We start from the raw sequence: 18752 nt of genomic DNA, 5'->3' as shown, positions 1-18752 counted from the left end.
CGGAGCATCATTAGAAAGATTAAAGACTCCAGCTTCGATATTTGACCACTGTTAATGATAAAACTAGGTTGCAGTGACATTCATTTCTTAATGTCAGGAGTGCAAAATAATCAGTCTGTAATGTTTGCTATTTTGAGTAGAATAATTCAGTTCATTCATATTCCCTCATGTCTGCTCCGGTTTATTTGTTCACATAGCTTCACTGAACAGCATCTGTTAGGGCTCTTAGTTCAAAAGTGTGCATATTTGGAGAAATATTGATTTATTCTCACATATTTGCAAAATATTTTGTCATACAAAATACAATTTCTATTCATTTCTCACTGAATTATGTGATCTGAAAAGCTGAAAGAGCATTCAGAGCATGCTCTGTGTCTCCTGTTCCTGGTTTGTGTCAGCTATGATCTCAGTGGTATCTCATCAATCGTCGCTCTACTGTACACTTCCTCGTTCTGAGCTCTGTAAAAATCAAAGCTAAAGAAATGTTTCTACATGTCAAAAACAAAGACACAATAAACACAATTATGATAGTGTATAGTTTGTGTGTGATTTTCCTGTGATTTTGGTTATATTCATATAAATAAGGAATGTTTACAGTATACATGCTAAGAAGGTGGAGTGCTTAGCTCCATATAAAATGCTGAATATAACAGATTTCAACATTATATGACTAAAATTGTAGCTCTAATGCACCTGTCGCGCCAGGAGCTATATCTATTTCACGGTCTATTTTGTTACAAGAATTCACATAAGGTCCCAAGAATATTTTTTTAGAAAGACTTCAGGTAACAGGTAGATTAACAAATCTGGGATGAAAGTGGTGTTGATGGGCAATCCATGTAATGGCAGAATAAAGGCTAAAATTGGCTTAATAAAAACAAAAGAATAATGATAAGAATTATTAATTAATAATTATAATAATTAAAATTACATTAAGTCTCATACAGAGGTGCTAACATTTGTGAATGGGCAGTACACTGCTTCAGACATTAGAGTGCAGGGGAGTTATAGGGGCCATAAATAATTCCCTTAGCATTTTTATTAGCCTTCTCTAAAAACACACATGACATGATCTCAGCAAATGAATAATAAAATGCATAGTTTTAAAGATATGGGGGAGAGCGGGGCACAACCTAATGCTTTTTTGACTTTCTCAGTTTGTGTAAATGTACTTGGGTTCAGTGAATTTCTTTTGTTTCACATTAATTTCACACATGTCTGGTACAAATATGTGGCTTTGTTTTATTAATACAGTGTATACTTTTTTGTTTGTTTACCCCGAAAGAAGGGAAGTGAAATGTGACAACATTGTAACATGTGATGGGGCATGTTGTAACATGAACATATGACAGCTAAAAATGTTGTCTGATTTAATTAAATCAATAAAAGATTTTTTTTTTTTTTTTTAACATATAAAATAATAGCATTTTTTTTTAGAAATTCAAATTTAAATAATTTTGTAGTTTGACAATGAACACTCTGCAAAACACATCTATACAGCCTAGGTCAAAATAATGCATGCAAACAGATGAAGAAACATTCAGACATTCAGAAAACACAGAGCTGAACAAAACACTCTCCTCCCTCCACTCACAGCTCTTACAGAACACAAGACAAATAGACGAGCCAGTACAAATGCTGAACATTTCTTGAAATAATATTTTCTGAATGTTCAGGTTCTTCCTCTCAGTCTTTATTCACATTTTTTCCCATGGTTTCTCAACAGAAATTCATAAAAGTTGATTATGCCAGTTGTATCATAACTGTATAAAACAGCATAGCTCTGTTGTCCGTCCAGACAGTAAAGTCGTGCCCCTTTAACCAGTGACTAAACTTGTCACAGACGGACCACTTCAGAGCCAAAAACTCTAGACGATGAGCAGGGTATTTGGCTTGTGCACGAGTTAGAGCTTTACTGGCGAAGGCGATGGGACGTGCCTTAATTTCTCCTTCCGGGACCTGCGACAGTACAGCTCCTAACCCATCCATAGACGCATCAGTACATAGAATGAATGGTCGGCTGAAATCGGGGTGAGCCAGCACAACAGATTCTAACAGGGCTGTCTTTAACTTTTCGAACGCCACACTGTGCTCTTGCTTCCAATTCATCGGGGTCTTTTGAATGACGCAATGCCTCTCACAGGGGTCTTCTTTCCTCTGGGTGCAGCAGTCAAGGCGAACAGTGGCTTTGCAATACTGGAGCAGTTTTGAATGAAGTTTTGATAATATAACACCATTCCCAAAAAGGACTTTATCTTTTTCTGTGAAGGTGTCACTCCATCCGGCATCATCAGATCAGATACAGATATGGCAGAGATGGCGCTAACCATGTCTGGATCTGTTGCCACTCCAGTGCCATCAATGACATGCCCCAGAAATTTCACACTTCTTCGAAGAAAATGACACTTCTTCGGGGCCAACTTCAGTCCATGTGCACTGAGCCTAGAAAACACCAGCTCAAGCCGCTCAATGGCCACTTCTTCATTTGGAGCATACACAAGAAGATCGTCAAGATAGCATAACAGAGTGAGAAAGTTCTGATCCCCGAAGATGTTGATCATGAGTCGCATAAAGCTAGTTGGACTATTACAGAGCCCTTGAGGCAGACAGTTGAATTCATATAGGCCCATTGGAGTTGTGAAGGCAGTGAACTTCTTGTCCTCTTCAGACATTACAATGTTATAAAAACCAGAGGTTAAGTCCATCGCACTGAAGATCACATTCCCTCCCAAAGCTGCCAAACAGTCTGCCTGGTGAGGCAAGGGGGGGGCGTCCTTAACAGTCCGAGCGTTCAGCCAACGGTAGTCAACACACACTCTGAGGTCTCCATTTTTCTTCCATACCAACACAAGTGGCGAAGCACTCACTATTGGACTTGCGTATGATTTCCTGTTCCTCCATCTCAGACAGAACACTCCTCAGCTTCTGGTACTGCGCTGGTGGAACACGGCGGTATGGAAGCCTGAAGGGACGATCGTCTGATAAACGAATACGGTGGACAAACTCCTTGGCTTCTCCGCAATCTAGTTTGTGTTTGGAAAATACGTCCTCATGCCTCTTAATGAGCTGTACTAGCTGACTCTTCCAATAGTGGGATACTTCACTTGACTCAATATCTAAATCGCCAAGACCAAGTTTCTGAAGGCTTTCACGGAGCTTGAAGGCAGGGCAATCTCCCTCATCAATGCCTCCAATGATGCTCTGGCTCTGCACACTCACCATTTCATCGTTCTTGCGATCAGGGTGCACACTGAGGTCCTCAACAGCCACAACGGCGAAGACATCAGCTATTTTTGAGTTCCTTCTCAGTGTAATAGCCTTATCAATGGGGATTCATGATCCTGACCGGGACCCATCCATCACCAGACATAGAGGCAATGACTCTTCCCTCCATGATGCCTTTCTTGTGGGTCTGCGCCTTGGGTGGCTCAATCACAACAGTACTTCCAATGGAAATAGGGGTGTTTGATGGAAGTTTACCCCACACAAGGTGTTCTTTTTTGGGCAACAGAGTAATGGCCTGGGCTAGTTTTGCAGTGCCCACAATATCAGGGATTTCACCACCCTTCCACCTGTTAATGCCGACAACATGTTTCTACTCAATTTCAGGTTCTCCGGATGTCTCAGGATGATTCATGACATTCCAATAGCCAGAGATTTGTTTGAGTAAGTATGAACTTAATGACATTAGTTCCCAGAATCAACTGATCTCTCTGTCCCGGGACGACTAGTGTAGGCACACTCACTAACTTGCCATACACGTCCATCTTCAGCTGATAGACTCCTTTTGGTCTGACTTTAACACCACCACAGCCAATGAGAAGAACATCCATATGTGACTGGTCTACCTGTGCAGACATTCCCATGTTCAAAAGTTCACAATTTGTTTCTTCATTGATCGTACACGCCATAGATCCGCTATCCAGTAGAGCTTGGACTGTGAGTTTGTCATTCAGCAGAACTGAAGTATAGAACAGACTATCTGCCTTTTCCAACTTTGTGACATTCTGGAATAAGACGATACTGTTACTGGAGACAGACTTGCAACATTCATCATAAACAAATAAATCATCATCCACATTGAGGGTTTGACATTTTGCACTCACATAGTCCCCTCCCATACGTGAGTGTATTAGTTTCCTTGAGCGTGCAGGTCAGAATCAGATGGACTAGCAGGGCTGACGACTTTGTGACATTGCTTCTGCTGATGCCCAATCTCCAAGCACAACAAACATCTCCTTTCTCTCATACAATGTGAACGTGTGGAATGATTCCTATCACCGCAGACACTGCACAGGGGAAAGCTGCGCCACTGAGTTGTTCTCGGCTGTGAGACAGGAGCATTCTGAATTGTACGCTCCAATACCTTTTCCAGCATACTTAAGAAATGCTCCAAAGTGCCAGCTTCCGAAGTTGCAGGTTCAGCAGCCTTCAATGGACTATCAGGGACATAAACAGGTGCATCTGCCTTCATACAATCTCCCTTGATGACAGCGTGGGGGTAGGTTGATACTTTAGCTGCAGCATCCACAGTTTTTTAGACTGGACTTCCCTCTGGTGTTCGTCAATGGCCTCCTGAATTTCCGTGACTGACCATTTACTGATAGGTTTACACCTAAACATACTAGAGAGGTTTGGTTCTGAACAGTTTCTGATGAACATCATTGCAATTTCAGAACTCATGTTTTTCATCTTTTTGCCTTGTTTCTGCAAATGGCCTGCAACAAGTCTCTGCACGATTAAGCCTACAGATTTTGCACTATGGAATGCAGTCCCTAAAATTAAAGATATGGGGGCAAAAATGCCCCTGTTTGAGTTTTTGTCTCATATTTAGATCATATGAGTTAAGCAATATCACATGAGTGTTGTTTTTGTCCCATAGCCTACATAATGAGTGCAAATGTAATACTGATTTTATACAACAGTTTTATACAACAATTGTTATTTTAGACATATTATTTTAGACACATTTAGACATATTATTTTAGACACAATATTGTCTACTTTGTTAAATTTTGCCAATGAAAACTGTTCAGAGAAGAACTGTTTGTCTCCGCACAATGCACAGCAGCGTTTCATTTCTAAATCCGTGTTTTGAACGAACTGAGTGAAATCAATGTTTCAGCGGACCATTTATAAAAGACTTGTTGGACTTGAAGCGGCGCTACACAGACCTATCATGTATGACATCAAAGTACAGCCAGAGCAATTCAAAAGCAAACAGAGCCGTCTGCTCTCTAACCGCTCTTGCGGTACTTTGATGTCATACACCGATCGGTCTGTGTAGCGCCGCTTCAAGTCCAGCAAGCCTGAAGAGAACCATTTACTTCACTGCTGAATGAATCAGCCGTTTGAATGAATTGAATGAACGACTTAATCATTAAGACATTTACCGCCACCTACTGGCAATTTTAGTTTAAAGGGGGGGTATCACACACAGTTTCTGAAACCACACTGAGCCCCTACCCCTTTAATTGCTAACAGTAAAGTGCCTTTTTGGAAGTATTGTGGTGGGATGTGTCATTTTATAAGCCTGATCCTTCACTCTTTTTTGATATCCTCTCTGTTTAAAATTATTTGTCATATCCATAGCCAGATGATTAAAATCTGAGTCTTGATCACATATCCATCTTAGTCTTTAGAACTGACCCAGTGGAATGCTTTCTGTTAAATGTTTTGGATGAAAGCTCTTTGCGTGTGTCACAAGTAGCTGGGCACAAGTAGCTCACAAAGACGAAGGGATCAGGAAACAGTCTTTAATAAAATAAACTCACGGTACAGGCAGGAAAAACTCAGGCAATAAGAGGAGAAATCAACCACTATGCATAAACGAGACAAGACAAAGAACTGAACAGAACATGGAGGCTAAATAAACAGAAGATAACAAGATAATTAACAGGACAGGTGAATATAATCAATCAGATACTTCGGGAAACTGGGTCAACTGGGTCAACTGACAAGCACAGGGAGAACAGAACCAAAACACATTGAACAAAACATAACCCTGGATGGTCTTACAGTCTGTGACATATGCAGACATCCATCTTGGTCTTTTATTATTATTATTATTATTTTTTTTTTTTTTAGATATTACTGTTTATAAAGTTTAATTACACCCATGAGTTGTATTTAATATAAGGAGGAGGGCTTCAAGGACAAAAAGTTGTGAACCACTGTTCTACATCAGTGGTTCTCAAACCTGTCCTGGAGTACCTCCAGCCCTGCACATTTTGTATGTCTCCCTATTTCTGACACACCCACTTCAGGTCTTGCAGTCTCTACTAATGAGCTCATGAGTGGAATCAGGTGTGACAAATGAGGGAGACACAAATTGTGCAGGGTTGGGGGTACTCCAGAACAGGTTTGAGAACCACTGTTCTAGATCACCCGTTCTGTGACCTTGTTCTCTTTGAGTAGAGGACTTGTGCAGTTCATTGATCTTTACACACAGACACTCTGTCACACCACTGCATGTTTCATTAATTTTTCATTGAACTAGAGGAACAGAAAAATTTACACTCAAACGGGCAGACTTTGTTGTAGGTCTATCTCTGGCATCGAGCAGGAGACTCCTCTTCTTTCCGGAGCAGTCATGACTGGGAATCTGGAGCTGGTTTGCCTGATGGGCAGGCCCTGGCATTTCGGGAATTACTGACGTTTGGGCCACGAGTCCTTGGGTCTCATCATAATCTCTGGCTCCTTATATGAGGTTGAAGCAGTGGTTGGTAGCAGATTGTTTCTGGGCTTAAGTGATGAAAAAAGCACTCCACTATGCTACCAAACAATTTAGAAGCGTTGATGGGGGCATTCAGAAGAACAACCTTCAACAGTCCTTTATGTCTGTGAGGGTCAGCTACAAATGTCTGTCCAGCACGACCAGACTCCCCATCGTATAGCTGATGGAATGGGCCATTACCTTAGTAGCTCTCAGGGTGATGTCCATGGCATTGCAGAGCTCCCTGAAGATTTCTAGGATCTCTAAAATAGAAGAGTCAAAGATGTGGGCACGAACTGAGTGCAGGACGTGGCTTAGTAACCCCGGCGTGCACCTCGGGAAAGAAAAGGTCTGATCTCTGAGGGCCAACTACCTGACAGCAGCTCAACTGGAGAAACCACTCATCCAGTCGGCTGTGTTCTGTTTCAGCCGGGGTGAACTACTCCTGATGCATCCACTGCCTTTGTCATGATACGAAGGAGCTCTTCATCAATAGCACCAAGGAAAGTAGCTCATGTCCTCAGTAGAGCTGCGATGGATGTCCTCCATGATGGATGCTGCCGTGGACATGGCATCAGCCTGTGCATAGCACTTCTTTTATAAGATGAGATTTTGGCCAAATGACATAAAAAAAAACATTAGCATCCACATAGCTACAATAAACTACATAACCTATAAGTTGATGAAAACATGATGCGATGCACTTATACTGCCTCAGATGCAACCGTTCTAATGACGGACAAGCATAGCCTATGACCGACATTCATTAGTCAAAAACCTAATTCGGTTTGAGCTTGATATGTTAATAATATAATAACGTGCAAGCATCTGACCATGTATAAAGCTACAATATCAACTTTGAAAATGCAGTGTTTTTTCCATTTCCTGAAAAGTAGCAGTTTTGGACATACAAGGTTTCTGCCCGATATCGACAATCAGAATAAAAGATCACCATGATACATATAGTCTCACTATCAGTTATGAATTTTACCTATTATAGTCTTTCAAAGGACAAAAACATGAACATTAAAACTACTGCCATTATATCAGTTCAGCAGTCGTTTTATTTTGGTGCGAGGCCCTGTAGAGGCGCAAAGCCTTGTGCCATCGCACACTTGGCTCTTGTGACATCGCACACTTGGCTCTTGTGACTGTTCTGTTTCTTATTTTCTTAACTCATCTGAGCGAAAATGACTCAAAACGATGGTGTAAGTCATAAGATTATGGTGACATACATAATTGAGTTTTACCTATCTCTACCCTCAGGTTATGGCATTCTGCTGATAAGGGGAGAGACAATGATGTAGTCGTTTTTGGAGGAAGCCAGACCTTCCTCTTTCTAATGGATTCGGTATGTACAATACAATCTACAACAAAAGGATTGTATTTTTGATGTACCGCAGATTTCGTAAAGTCAAGTCACCTTTATTTATATAGCGCTTTTTACAATGCAAATTGTGTCAAAGCAGATTTACAGTGATAACTGGCAAATAATTTTGGCTGCACAGCAGCTCTAGAAGAAAATAGTGTCATTGTCCAGCTTAAGTAAGTTCAGTATTGATTCATTCCTTTGCAAAAATCAATAGTTATTAATTTAGTTAATTCATCTATGCATAGGCTCTGGAGAAAACAGTGATGTCATCGTCTAGCTCAGTTCAGTTCACATACAATGGTGTCAATGCAGACAGATCAAAAACATTGATGAATATCAAGTGTCCCCAATTAAGCAAGCCAAAAGGCAACAGCAGCAAGAACCCCAAACTCCAACAGGTGACAAAATGGAGAAAAAAACCTTGGGAGAAACCAGGCTCAGTGGGAGGGGCAGTTCTCCTCTGGCCAACAATGAACAGTGCATGATTATGATTCAGGCAGCATTGCAGGTCATAAGTCAGATTGGGATCGCAACATTCAAAATAAATAATCCAGTTCCATCAAAGTTGAAGATCGTATTCATCATGCCGGTATGGAAATGGTTTGTTGGAGATCTGTGCCACTGGCTGTCGTGTCGATGATGCCTTCACAGGGAATGGTCTAGTTGACACAATCTCAGCTGACACTTCAGGGATGCATTGTGGTCGTGTCTAGGCGCAGGTCCTCCATCTGATCTGGATATGTCCCGGATCCAAATGACTACGGTAGACCTCAGGATAAACAGAGAGACTAATATTAGCGTAGACACCATTCTTCTTCTGATGTAACGAGTACATCTGGTGTTATAGGAAATGTTCCTGGTTTCGGCTGACCTAATTTATGCAGCCTAACAATCCTTTAACGGATGTGAAAATATAAATTGATAATGTGTTATGTGTATGCCAGGTGAAAGAGATGCGTTTTTAGTCTAGATTTAAACTGACAGAGTGTGTCTGCTTCCCGAACAATGCTAGGAAGACTGTTCCAAAGTTTAGGTGCCAAATAGGAAAAGGATCTACCGCCTGCGGTTGGTTTTGATATTCTAGGTATTATCAACTGGCCAGAATTCTGAAATCGCAATAGATGTGTAGGACTGTAAAACTCAAGTACTGGGGAGTTAAACCATTTAGTGCTTTGTATAGATTTCAAAATCTTGCTAATTACTTACAATGTTTAATAGGGAGCCAATGCAGTGCTGACAGAATCGGACTAATATGGTCATACTTATGGTAAACATAGTTACATATTTATTGCTGGAATATTCAGACTCTGAATCTGGTTTAAAAAGTCTGATTTATGGGTTGTTTTGTTTGAGCCATAATTCCTGGGTCTTGAGCAGCGATGCATGCAGATCAAGCAGGGCTAAGAACATTAAACATACCACACATGACCTTAGATACCCCCCAAATGAATGGATAAAGTTTATTTGTGAGCATTAACTTAACTGTGGCACATTAGCTCTGAGCTCTCTGCAGAATTTGGTTAGCTGGTGTGCATCCAAAATCATGAATTGGTTTAAGAATTGTTTAATGAGTCACAATTATAGAAGATGCACTGAAAGCTCTTGTTATCAAGCAAAGTACTTGACATTATAATACTTTACATTAGTATATTTATTCATATATTAATTATGAATATTTATTAATATTTCTTCCTCTACAGGTTGCAGTTCTCAAGTCTCCCTCTCAGAGTCATTGTGCAGATGTGCTGGTATTTCAGACTCAACCGTACTCACTGTCAAGGTAAAAGCCATCCTATGTAGACTGCAACAAACCGCTCATAAGAAAATTATTTGTTAAGGAAACACGTTATGTCTATATTCTAAAAATCAATTTTATAATTAAAGTACTATAATATAAACCTTTTATAAATATTTAAAAGGTATTTTGAAGCAATGTTATGTGATAAGTAAATATTATTTGCCAAATATTTTTTTTTTTCTTTGTAGATTATGTGAAGACTGCATAGGAAAACACATATATTCTGTCCAAGAGCTGGCATTACCGGCCAAACTTCAGAAGACAATTGGCAAGAGGATATCCTATTTCAGGGCAAATGCTCAACATATAGATGCAAGTTCATAGGTTCATAAGGACGGTATTGGTTTGTTTCAATTAATGGTTTTAATTAATGGAATATTTCTGTCTAAGCATTCCACATATCAGAAAAAGTTAAATGTAATTAGAGTAATTATGAGCTAAAAACCCTTTGACGTGACAAGTTAAAAAAAAAAAAAAAGCATTTTTTTTTTTACTGTACATAATTTGTGTTATAGAAATCATGTGGAACTGCTTTATGTGGGTTTAAGTATATATGCAGGGTAGAAGAAAATCACTCATAACATTTTTACATTATTTTTCTTCGCTAATAGCATGTGCCTCGAGCCTCGCATGTGTGCATGAATCGGATGATATGTTTTATTTCTGTTGTTTAGTTGCTGTTTTTTTTATTAACATGGCAGAGGCTGAGTGCTGGTTGACAGTTTATCAGAGTTTTTTCCCGGTGAAGTGGTGAATAAAATACGAACTGTGGAACGCTAACCTCCTCCCAAGTTTCCACTGCTTTCTTATGCTGCAACTCATGTTGGTGAGCTATCCCCTATTACTAACACAAGACATGTTACACCCTCCATAGATCTAATATGGCTGCCTTTTTTTCTAGCCCACTATGTGATATTTAGATTTCAATACTGAAACATCATTACATAATAATAAAACATCATGAAAAAATAACATTATTTTGGGCACCCATAAAACATTTCATTATGTTTTTAAATAATACACTTTCACAGCATTATACTTTATTTTTCAAAATAATGGACTAGAATGCTTTTGTTACAAAATAACAATGGAATGATATTCTATGCACTGTTTATATATATATATATATATGTAAGACCTCATTGTTTTGTGGTTCCTCTAATTCTGGAAGGACAACAGCATTGTACCTACATGTCAAAAAACAAAACAAAAAACAAAAAAAACCTTATATTGTTTTTAGAATTCCCTCAAAGTGCACAATACAGTATTCCAGAGGCAAAGGGAGTCTGTAACAGTTCTGCAGCGCTTGTGGTCAGACTTTGTATTGCTTAAGACATTGTTTGCATGATGAATGTTGTCCATTCTTATGGCCATTTACATAATAGAAAAAAATTCCCAGGAGATTATTCAGCCCTATTGTAATGATTGCCATTGCCCAATTGTTGTAAAAAAGGTCCAGGGGAAGTTTGACCTACTTTACTGCGGTTTTAAAATCAAAGACAGAACGATTTAAATGCAGCGACAAAGCATTACACACCCCATCAAAAATATGCAGCATTGCAGGAAGAACCTAAAAACAGCAAAGCAAAAAGCCAAATGGGAAGTTAAAAAAAAAAAAAAAAAAAAAAAAACCGCAAGTGGTTTTGTTCTAAGCATTTCAGCTTTGTCAGTCTAGCTAAAGCCTAGATGTCTGGTTGAATTCTTCTGTCTTGTCTCAGATCAAGGCCAATATTTTCCTCAGATCGCCTCTACATAGTTGGCTGGGAGCATGCCCTGCTGTCCTGTGCGTTCCACGCGTCCGAACATCCAGCCTTCGTCTATTTGCTGCACGTCCACTATCAAGTCGCCATCTGCAAACGATACCTCATCCTCATCGGCAGCGGCATAGTCATACACAGCCCTGTAACGTTTCTGTAAGAACAGAGGCACAAGGTTAGGAAGAACTAAGACTAAGCATGTAAAAAAAAAAAAAAAATGAAAAAGGAGTAATAGAGAGAATCCTTACCCCACCACTAGAGGGCAGTGGAGCAGCAGCTGAATGCGCAGGCTGTGGATCATAGTTGTAGCTCGGCGAGTGAGCTGGCGGCTGGAAGCCTAGACACAAAGCCGGGGAAAAAAAAAACAAAAAAAAAAACAGAGTATGCAAAACATATCTAATCCTACAGACAGCATGAAAAATGGGTACCTTATGTGTACCTTTACATACCCTGATTGCCGTAGGCATCAGTGGGTGAGCCCTCTCCCCCCATCTGACTTTTCCCAAACTCCTCATGATACTTTATCTGTTAACACAAACAAAAAAACATTACTAAGTCACAGAAACACTACAGCATGTCTAAAGATGCCACAAAATTGAAAAGTGCAGTTTTTGTATTTACATATTTTCTGTTGAAACAGGAAGTTAATGCAGTATATATCAAAGGGTAAGTCCCTTCTAAAAATATCCAGCAGCCTTTAGTTTACATCACTGCTCAGCCAAACCCCCAATGACAGATTGTACTATGGACTAAACTAAAGCAATAAAGACTTTCAAAATGAATAAATTCTTTTTTAATAACCAATTAATGACTGTGAGAAGAAATGTATTACCAGCATTAATATGCTAAAAAAAAGTGAATTGTGTCAAATTTCAGTTCACTACCATATAGATATGCTCAATATATTAGATAATATACATGGATTAAAAGTCACTAGTTTTCATTTCATGTTCTCTGCAAAATTTGCTTAATATGGTTGCTACTCATTTCAATCACAAGGGGTCAATATTTTCAATGCTGCTGCCATTGTGGTTAGCTTAGGCCTGGTCTTGTATTGCATTACAGTTTTTTTGATGCTTTGGTGCAATTTTCACAAACAATTGGTAAATTTTCAAAACTGTTATCACAACACTAATATCACAACAGATCATCAAAAGTGCACTTTTTTCAAACATTTCAGCATATTTTCAATTGTGTTAGTACAATACACAAGTACAATGCACAAAATCACAAAGTATCCTTTTCACAACACAAAATAAATGTTTCATCTATATAAATTTTTCATTCACAGTAACTGCCTTTCATACTAATTTAACTTTTCATTTGTATCTCTTTTCGTTCAGTTTAATACATTTCTCTATTATTTAATCCAAATGATCTTAAAGGTGCAATATGTAAGAATTTTGCAGTAAAATATCCAAAAACCACTAGGCCGGTGTTATATATTTTGTTCACTTGAATACTTACAATATCCCAAATGTTTGCAACTGTTTGTAAATCGTGAGAAAACTGCAATTTTAACCAAGGCTCCGGGATGTGTGAGGAGTCACCTGTCAATTGCGTCATACCCGCGTTACCCTCGGTTTCCGGTTTTATTTTGTAGAAACCATGGAAACACCAAAGACGCTATAATATTTACATGTTTTAATAGACAAGGGAGCAACTGTTTTGATATATTTATAGACAGAAAACGTCTCCGGTTACTCATGTAAACATAGTTCCTTGAGAACAGGGAACGAGACACTGCGTCTTAGAACGCATAAGTGGAAACGCCCTCGCGTGACAGGTATCTGAAGTGAAAGTGGAATCACGCCAATACTATTGGCCGGTGACAGCCTATGACGTCATACTAGTGCAACCAGACAGTATATAAAGGGCGCCTAGGAAACATGACATCCGCTATTCGTCTGAAGTGACTGTAGCAGGCAGCCCAGAAGCATGGTAGGGAGACGCAGTGTCTCGTTCCCTGTTCTCAGGGAACCATGGTTACATGAGTAACCTGAGACATTCCCTTTCGAAAGGGAACTCACACTGCATCCTAGAACGCATAAGGGGAACGGAATACCCATGCCGCCATGCTGAGTGGAGTGCATGCCAAAAAATGGCAGAGAAGAGAACCAAGCACTCAACCCCTGGTCACAGGCTGTCAGTGACATAACTCCCTATGGCCACTGCCCAAGCTAAAAAGCCTCAAAGAGGCCTCCACAGAGTGAAAGCCTACCAAGGCCGCTCAAAGTCTTGGAACCAACAACTTCAAAGAAAGGGTCCCTTTAAGGGAGAATGGCCAGAGTACCGCAAGGACCGTCACTACTAGGGGGACAAAAGGTCAACCCTGAAGGCCACCAGGGAGGACGAACCGGCCCAGAGAAGGGCTAGTCGGACTATCAACCTGTCTGAAAGAACAGAATCTCTACCAACTTCCACAAAGAGGAAGAAACCTTGTGAGAAAAAGTGCAAAAAGGCAGTAACAACTCACCGGACCAGAGATGGGCATCCCTGGGAGTAGAGCTCAGCAAATAGCCAGGAACCCTGAAAGAGGGGAGCAGTCTACTCAACCTAGGATCTACAGAGTGAAGGAGAAACACTCTGGAGGCTGGGTACTCTAGCTAAGCCAGGGGAAGAACAGAGACGAGTATAGTAGGAGACAGAGAGTACTCCTAGCATATAAACCGAACTCAAACAGCAAGAGAGTATCAACAGTCTAACAACCGATCCTTCAGGGCGGTCTAAAAAGTCCTTCTACCTTCCGATCGGTCTTTGGGAGCCAATTCTAACATCCCAAAGATAAGGGGAGAACCAAGCAAAAACCGGAACGAGCAAAACCAAGCCTAGAGCTGCGAAACAGCACCAGAAATTGGTGAGGATTCCCAGAAAAAACCCTGGGGAATCTGGCCAGCTCAGAGATGGAGGTAACAGAAAAAGAAACCTACAACATCTACATAACACACCCAAGGAGGCTCCGAGGAGCCAACTACCTAGACGTGAGAATAGAATTGCAGGCTTGGAACACTCGTTTGCATAGCAAACACGAGCCGTGTGCTCAGCATATCGCCCAGTAACCCTTCAATGAGGGGAGCACAACATAATGCTACCAGAATGGCGAGGAGGCCTCAAGCATAGCCTACTACTCCCAGGAAACACGGCCGCGGGCCCGAGTTGCCAATGCTAAAGCTCTAGGGGAGTGAATTTCCAGAACCAGTGAGGGAGGAAAAAAAGCATTCGACCCGAGCAGTGTAGGTGTAAAGCATGCATGGGGCATAGAGCTTGAAATAGAGAGATCCAGAGGATCCTAAGAGACTCAAAGGAGCTAGCTCCATATAAATAGTGGCCTCCACAGGAAAGAACCAAAGGAGGCCGACCATTTAAACAAACACTTGAAACAATCAAGGGGCCACTTGCAATGAGACTACCAAGCTCAGAGAGCGAAGGCTTCAGCCAGAAAGTGCACTCTCGAAAACGAGAGGAAGCCTGCAACGCATACAGCGACCACAGGGAGGCTAAATAACAAAGCTCACTGCTTGTCACTGGGCTAATGTTAAACACCAGGGAACCACATACTCAAACATTGCTAAAATACAGTAGCAATGGAGTAAAGAAATAAAGAAGAGGAGGCCGCAGGACCTACTACTCACATTGTTAGCCTAATGCAGAAGGCGGGCCTCCGACCAGAAGCAACCCTGATGAGAGGGGAGGCAAACATGAACTGAGCGACTAGCAAGGGAGGCTAAAAAGAAGCAGCCAACATCAACTGCTGAAATAGTCAGAACAGGTTGACAACGTCTGCCTAGGCCGGGACAGAGGCGGCCCCAGAGGAGGGCCGACCTCTGAATATGACTTCACTGAGGCTCATTGGAGGCTAAAAGCCCAAAGTCAAATACACGAAACTTGGGCACCTACCAGGAGAAAAAAGAAGGCCAGAAGGCCTACACAAAAATAACTAAACTGAAAACTCAACCTGTATAGGAGGCTTCAGAAGTAAAAGGCAGGTAGATGATAAAATGGCTTGCCATACTATAAATCCGTTCTAAGAAAACACTCGCTAGAAACTTCAACAAACTCTGAAAGAGAGGAAGCAAATAGCAAGGATGTGAAAAGACAGCGTTCCATAGAGCTCCAGGGCCCTAGCTTGGAACTTTTTCATTGTATATTATCTACAATGAACGCAAACATATCCCTCGAGAACTGATCGCGCGTGCTCCTCACCCAGGCAGTGAACACACAAGTCGTGTGTGTCATCAGGTGTCAGATATCTCGGACACGGATCGGCACAACGCTTGAAACGCTTCTCAGACATGATAACAAAGGTTCTTACCTTGCAACAATCACACCAGATTAAACAGTCACTGAAGACGAAAAGAGGATGTCATGTTTCCTAGGCGCCCTTTATATACAGTCTGGTCGCACTAGTATGACGTCATAGGCTGTCGCCGGCCAATAGGATTGGCGTGATTCCACTTTCACTTCAGACACCTGTCACGCGAGGGCGTTTCCCCTTTATTCCCCCTTATTAGGACGCAGTGCGAGTTCCCTTTCGAAAGGGAACTAATTATTGTTATATAGCTCAACACTTTGTCTTATTGTTTAAATCTAGTTTTCTTGATTTTCCTAGAGTACCATTGCTTTTACCATGCCTCAGAGAAAACTATTTTGTCAAGTAGCTAACATAGCATAATCAGATGCAACTTTATTTTTAGTAACAGTAATACAGCATTTTCTCCATCATGCAATACGTTTTAAAATTAATTGCATGCCATTTATCAACACAAGCCATCCAACATTTAATATGATATTCTAAAATCGATCTAGCTTACTGCAGTGTCTCACAGCAGCCACCGAGCGAACGCACAGAGTAACGGTATAACATTTTCAACACACTCAAATGCATCTAATATGATAAACAGAGCTGTGTTACCTCATACTCATGACCGGAAAAGCAGAAGCAGCGCCGGCGACCGTGGCATAATAAAAGTTCCGCTGCTCGCGGCGTGTGTTGCGCAATTGCTCCAGTGACCTCGTTCAGCTCCCACAACATTCGGTCCTGCTCTGCTTCATACTACAGTAACATTAATAATCGCATCCATGAACATGATTTCTTCTCGAGTCCTATCCCAATCCTTTTTCACCGGTGAAGACCACATGTCCCAAGATTCCGTGCTCAAACTTGGCGTCATCAAGCTACGCCTTTGTTTTGAATGGGCCTCTAGATACCTCTAGCGGACAGAAAATCTTACATATTGCACCTTTAATGGTTAATCAATTAATCATTTGGTACATCTATAGATTTGCTATAGATACAGATTTTATACATATAGTTTCTACTTTGTTTGCAGTTTCCGATACGAATAACAAAAAGTAATGAACTCATTTTACATTATAAGCGATTTATCTTAGATTATAACCACTATGTTCAAAGTGTGTGTGTGTTCTTGTATACATGGTTTACAAATGTGTATAATGACAAAGGTATTACAACGTAAACATGGTTTATGAGGACAATTCCTGTGTCCTCGTAAACCAAATGGTTTAAAAAAAAAAAAATACTAAACGGTGTTTTTTTTTTTTTTTTTTTTTAAATAAAAAAAAATGCAGACATTTTCCTGTGATGGGTAGAGGTAGTGTAGGGGGATAGAATACACAGTTTGTACAGTATAAAAACCATTACGCCTATGGAGTGTCCCTGTAAATCACATACACAAGTGTGTGTGTGTGTGTGTGACAGAGAGATTTGCAATTTGTGAACACAGAGCAGGATAGAGTACAAGGGAAAACAGGGAAACAGTCAATGACTGTATAACATCAGATTGATCAGAGATGCATCAGGAGAGACAGATGGCATCAAATATAGCATTTTACATTACAGTATGCATGCTATGTGATACTGTAAACAGATTACCATAGTAGAGACTGCCACATTACCATAACTCACCCTTATAATGATGAGTACATTACAGTGAGAGCATTTACTGTATTGGCAGCAAACTCTGTTCTAGCACAAAACCTCATGGCCATTTCATATTTTTATCACACATTTTGATAACGCACTGAACAGATATTATTACAAACATTATGGATTGTATGCCAATTATGTAATTTAAGTAAAAGTATAGTTTAAGTATCTTGCATTGTTTGCTATTGAATGAACTGATTGTTAAAAGTACTAAATTGAAAGAAGAACATACTGTTGTTTCCGTGATTAAACCAAATGTTCTCCTTACATAATCATAATGATCTTGTGTTTTGCAACAGTGATTATGTAGAACAAAAATATGTACAGCTAATGAAAGCATGAGATCAGGTTTTGAAAGAATGACTAGCTGTGTTTCAAGTGTGATCAGTTTGGATTTTTGTACTAAGAGTTGTGAAAATGTACTCCTTACATGTGAAAATAGTACCAAAGCGAATAAAAAAAAAACTGTAAGACACTACCCCTTTAGGAAGAGCCTGCACTCAGACAGAGAGGAAATGACTCTTCAGCACCAGTCATGTGATCAGAGAGTTGCTTGGTGTTGACACATAATGGCGGAGGAAAACAGGGAGGGAGAGATGAGAAAGCAGGAAAACTAAGGGAGTGTGAAGATAGATTTATCAGTATTTAAGAATCTAGATGAGATGAATGAGATGGGTAGTACACAATGGATATATCATATTTGTAAAAATATGGCAATGCTGGTAATGTTCAGTGAGGCGCATCTGTAAATACTGTTTCGTGAATGTCTTACGTTGCTAATCTGATCTTGCGTCTTCTTGACCCTCTGCAGTTCTGGTGTATCAGCCACCACGCTGAAGCCTTTCCCTTTGTTCCTCTCAAAATCCTCTTTATATAGCACCTGGAAGAGAAAGAAATGGATCATGTCGGGTAAACAGATTCAGAAAGGTGGCAGGTGCAAAAACAAGCTCTTATAAGCAGCCCACACAGAATCTACCTGCAAAAATAACCACCATTCACAAAGTATGTACTTTCAGTTCTCTTTAACACATTTTACCATATTTAAAACAGAATTACCCTGCAAATGAGTCCTGAAAATGTGAAAAATCCGACGTGGCCCACATATAAGGGAAAAGCCACTAACAAGTCTACACATGTAACCTTGGCAGTGAAAATATGCCATT

General features: G+C 40.3%; 2 protein-coding genes across 6 annotated transcripts in view; one reads left to right on the top strand and one right to left on the bottom strand.

The window, feature by feature from the left end:
- LOC127523552 (kelch domain-containing protein 1-like) overlaps positions 1–10665 on the top strand; it is an 83316-nt gene extending 72651 nt beyond the window's left edge. For 2 of the 5 annotated variants that reach the window (XM_051914350.1, XM_051914348.1), the window contains 3 exons: positions 7982–8066; positions 9788–9867; positions 10074–10665. In XM_051914350.1, the coding sequence (XP_051770310.1) occupies positions 7982–8066; positions 9788–9867; positions 10074–10209 (301 nt within the window). In that variant the 3' untranslated portion in view covers positions 10210–10665. Of the gene's footprint in view, positions 1–7981; positions 8067–9787 lie in introns of all 5 variants that reach the window. The other 3 variants (XM_051914352.1, XM_051914351.1, XM_051914349.1) reach the window with 2 other exon arrangements.
- A 240-nt stretch (positions 10666–10905) lies between these two features.
- Positions 10906–18752, bottom strand: part of LOC127523556 (LIM and SH3 domain protein 1-like) — a 95975-nt gene continuing 88128 nt past the window's right edge. Inside the window, exons 4-7 of the mRNA XM_051914360.1 lie at positions 18362–18469; positions 12092–12167; positions 11891–11979; positions 10906–11796 (exon numbers count right to left, since the gene is read on the bottom strand). Of these exons, the coding sequence (XP_051770320.1) occupies positions 11623–11796; positions 11891–11979; positions 12092–12167; positions 18362–18469 (447 nt within the window). The 3' untranslated portion in view covers positions 10906–11622. The remainder of the gene's footprint in view (positions 11797–11890; positions 11980–12091; positions 12168–18361; positions 18470–18752) is intronic.

The sequence above is a fragment of the Ctenopharyngodon idella genome, chromosome 12 (genome assembly GCF_019924925.1).
Source record: "Ctenopharyngodon idella isolate HZGC_01 chromosome 12, HZGC01, whole genome shotgun sequence".
Taxonomy (NCBI): Eukaryota; Metazoa; Chordata; class Actinopteri; order Cypriniformes; family Xenocyprididae; genus Ctenopharyngodon; species Ctenopharyngodon idella.
Note: the sequence above shows the minus strand (reverse complement) of the source record. Positions and strands in the feature narration are given on the sequence as shown.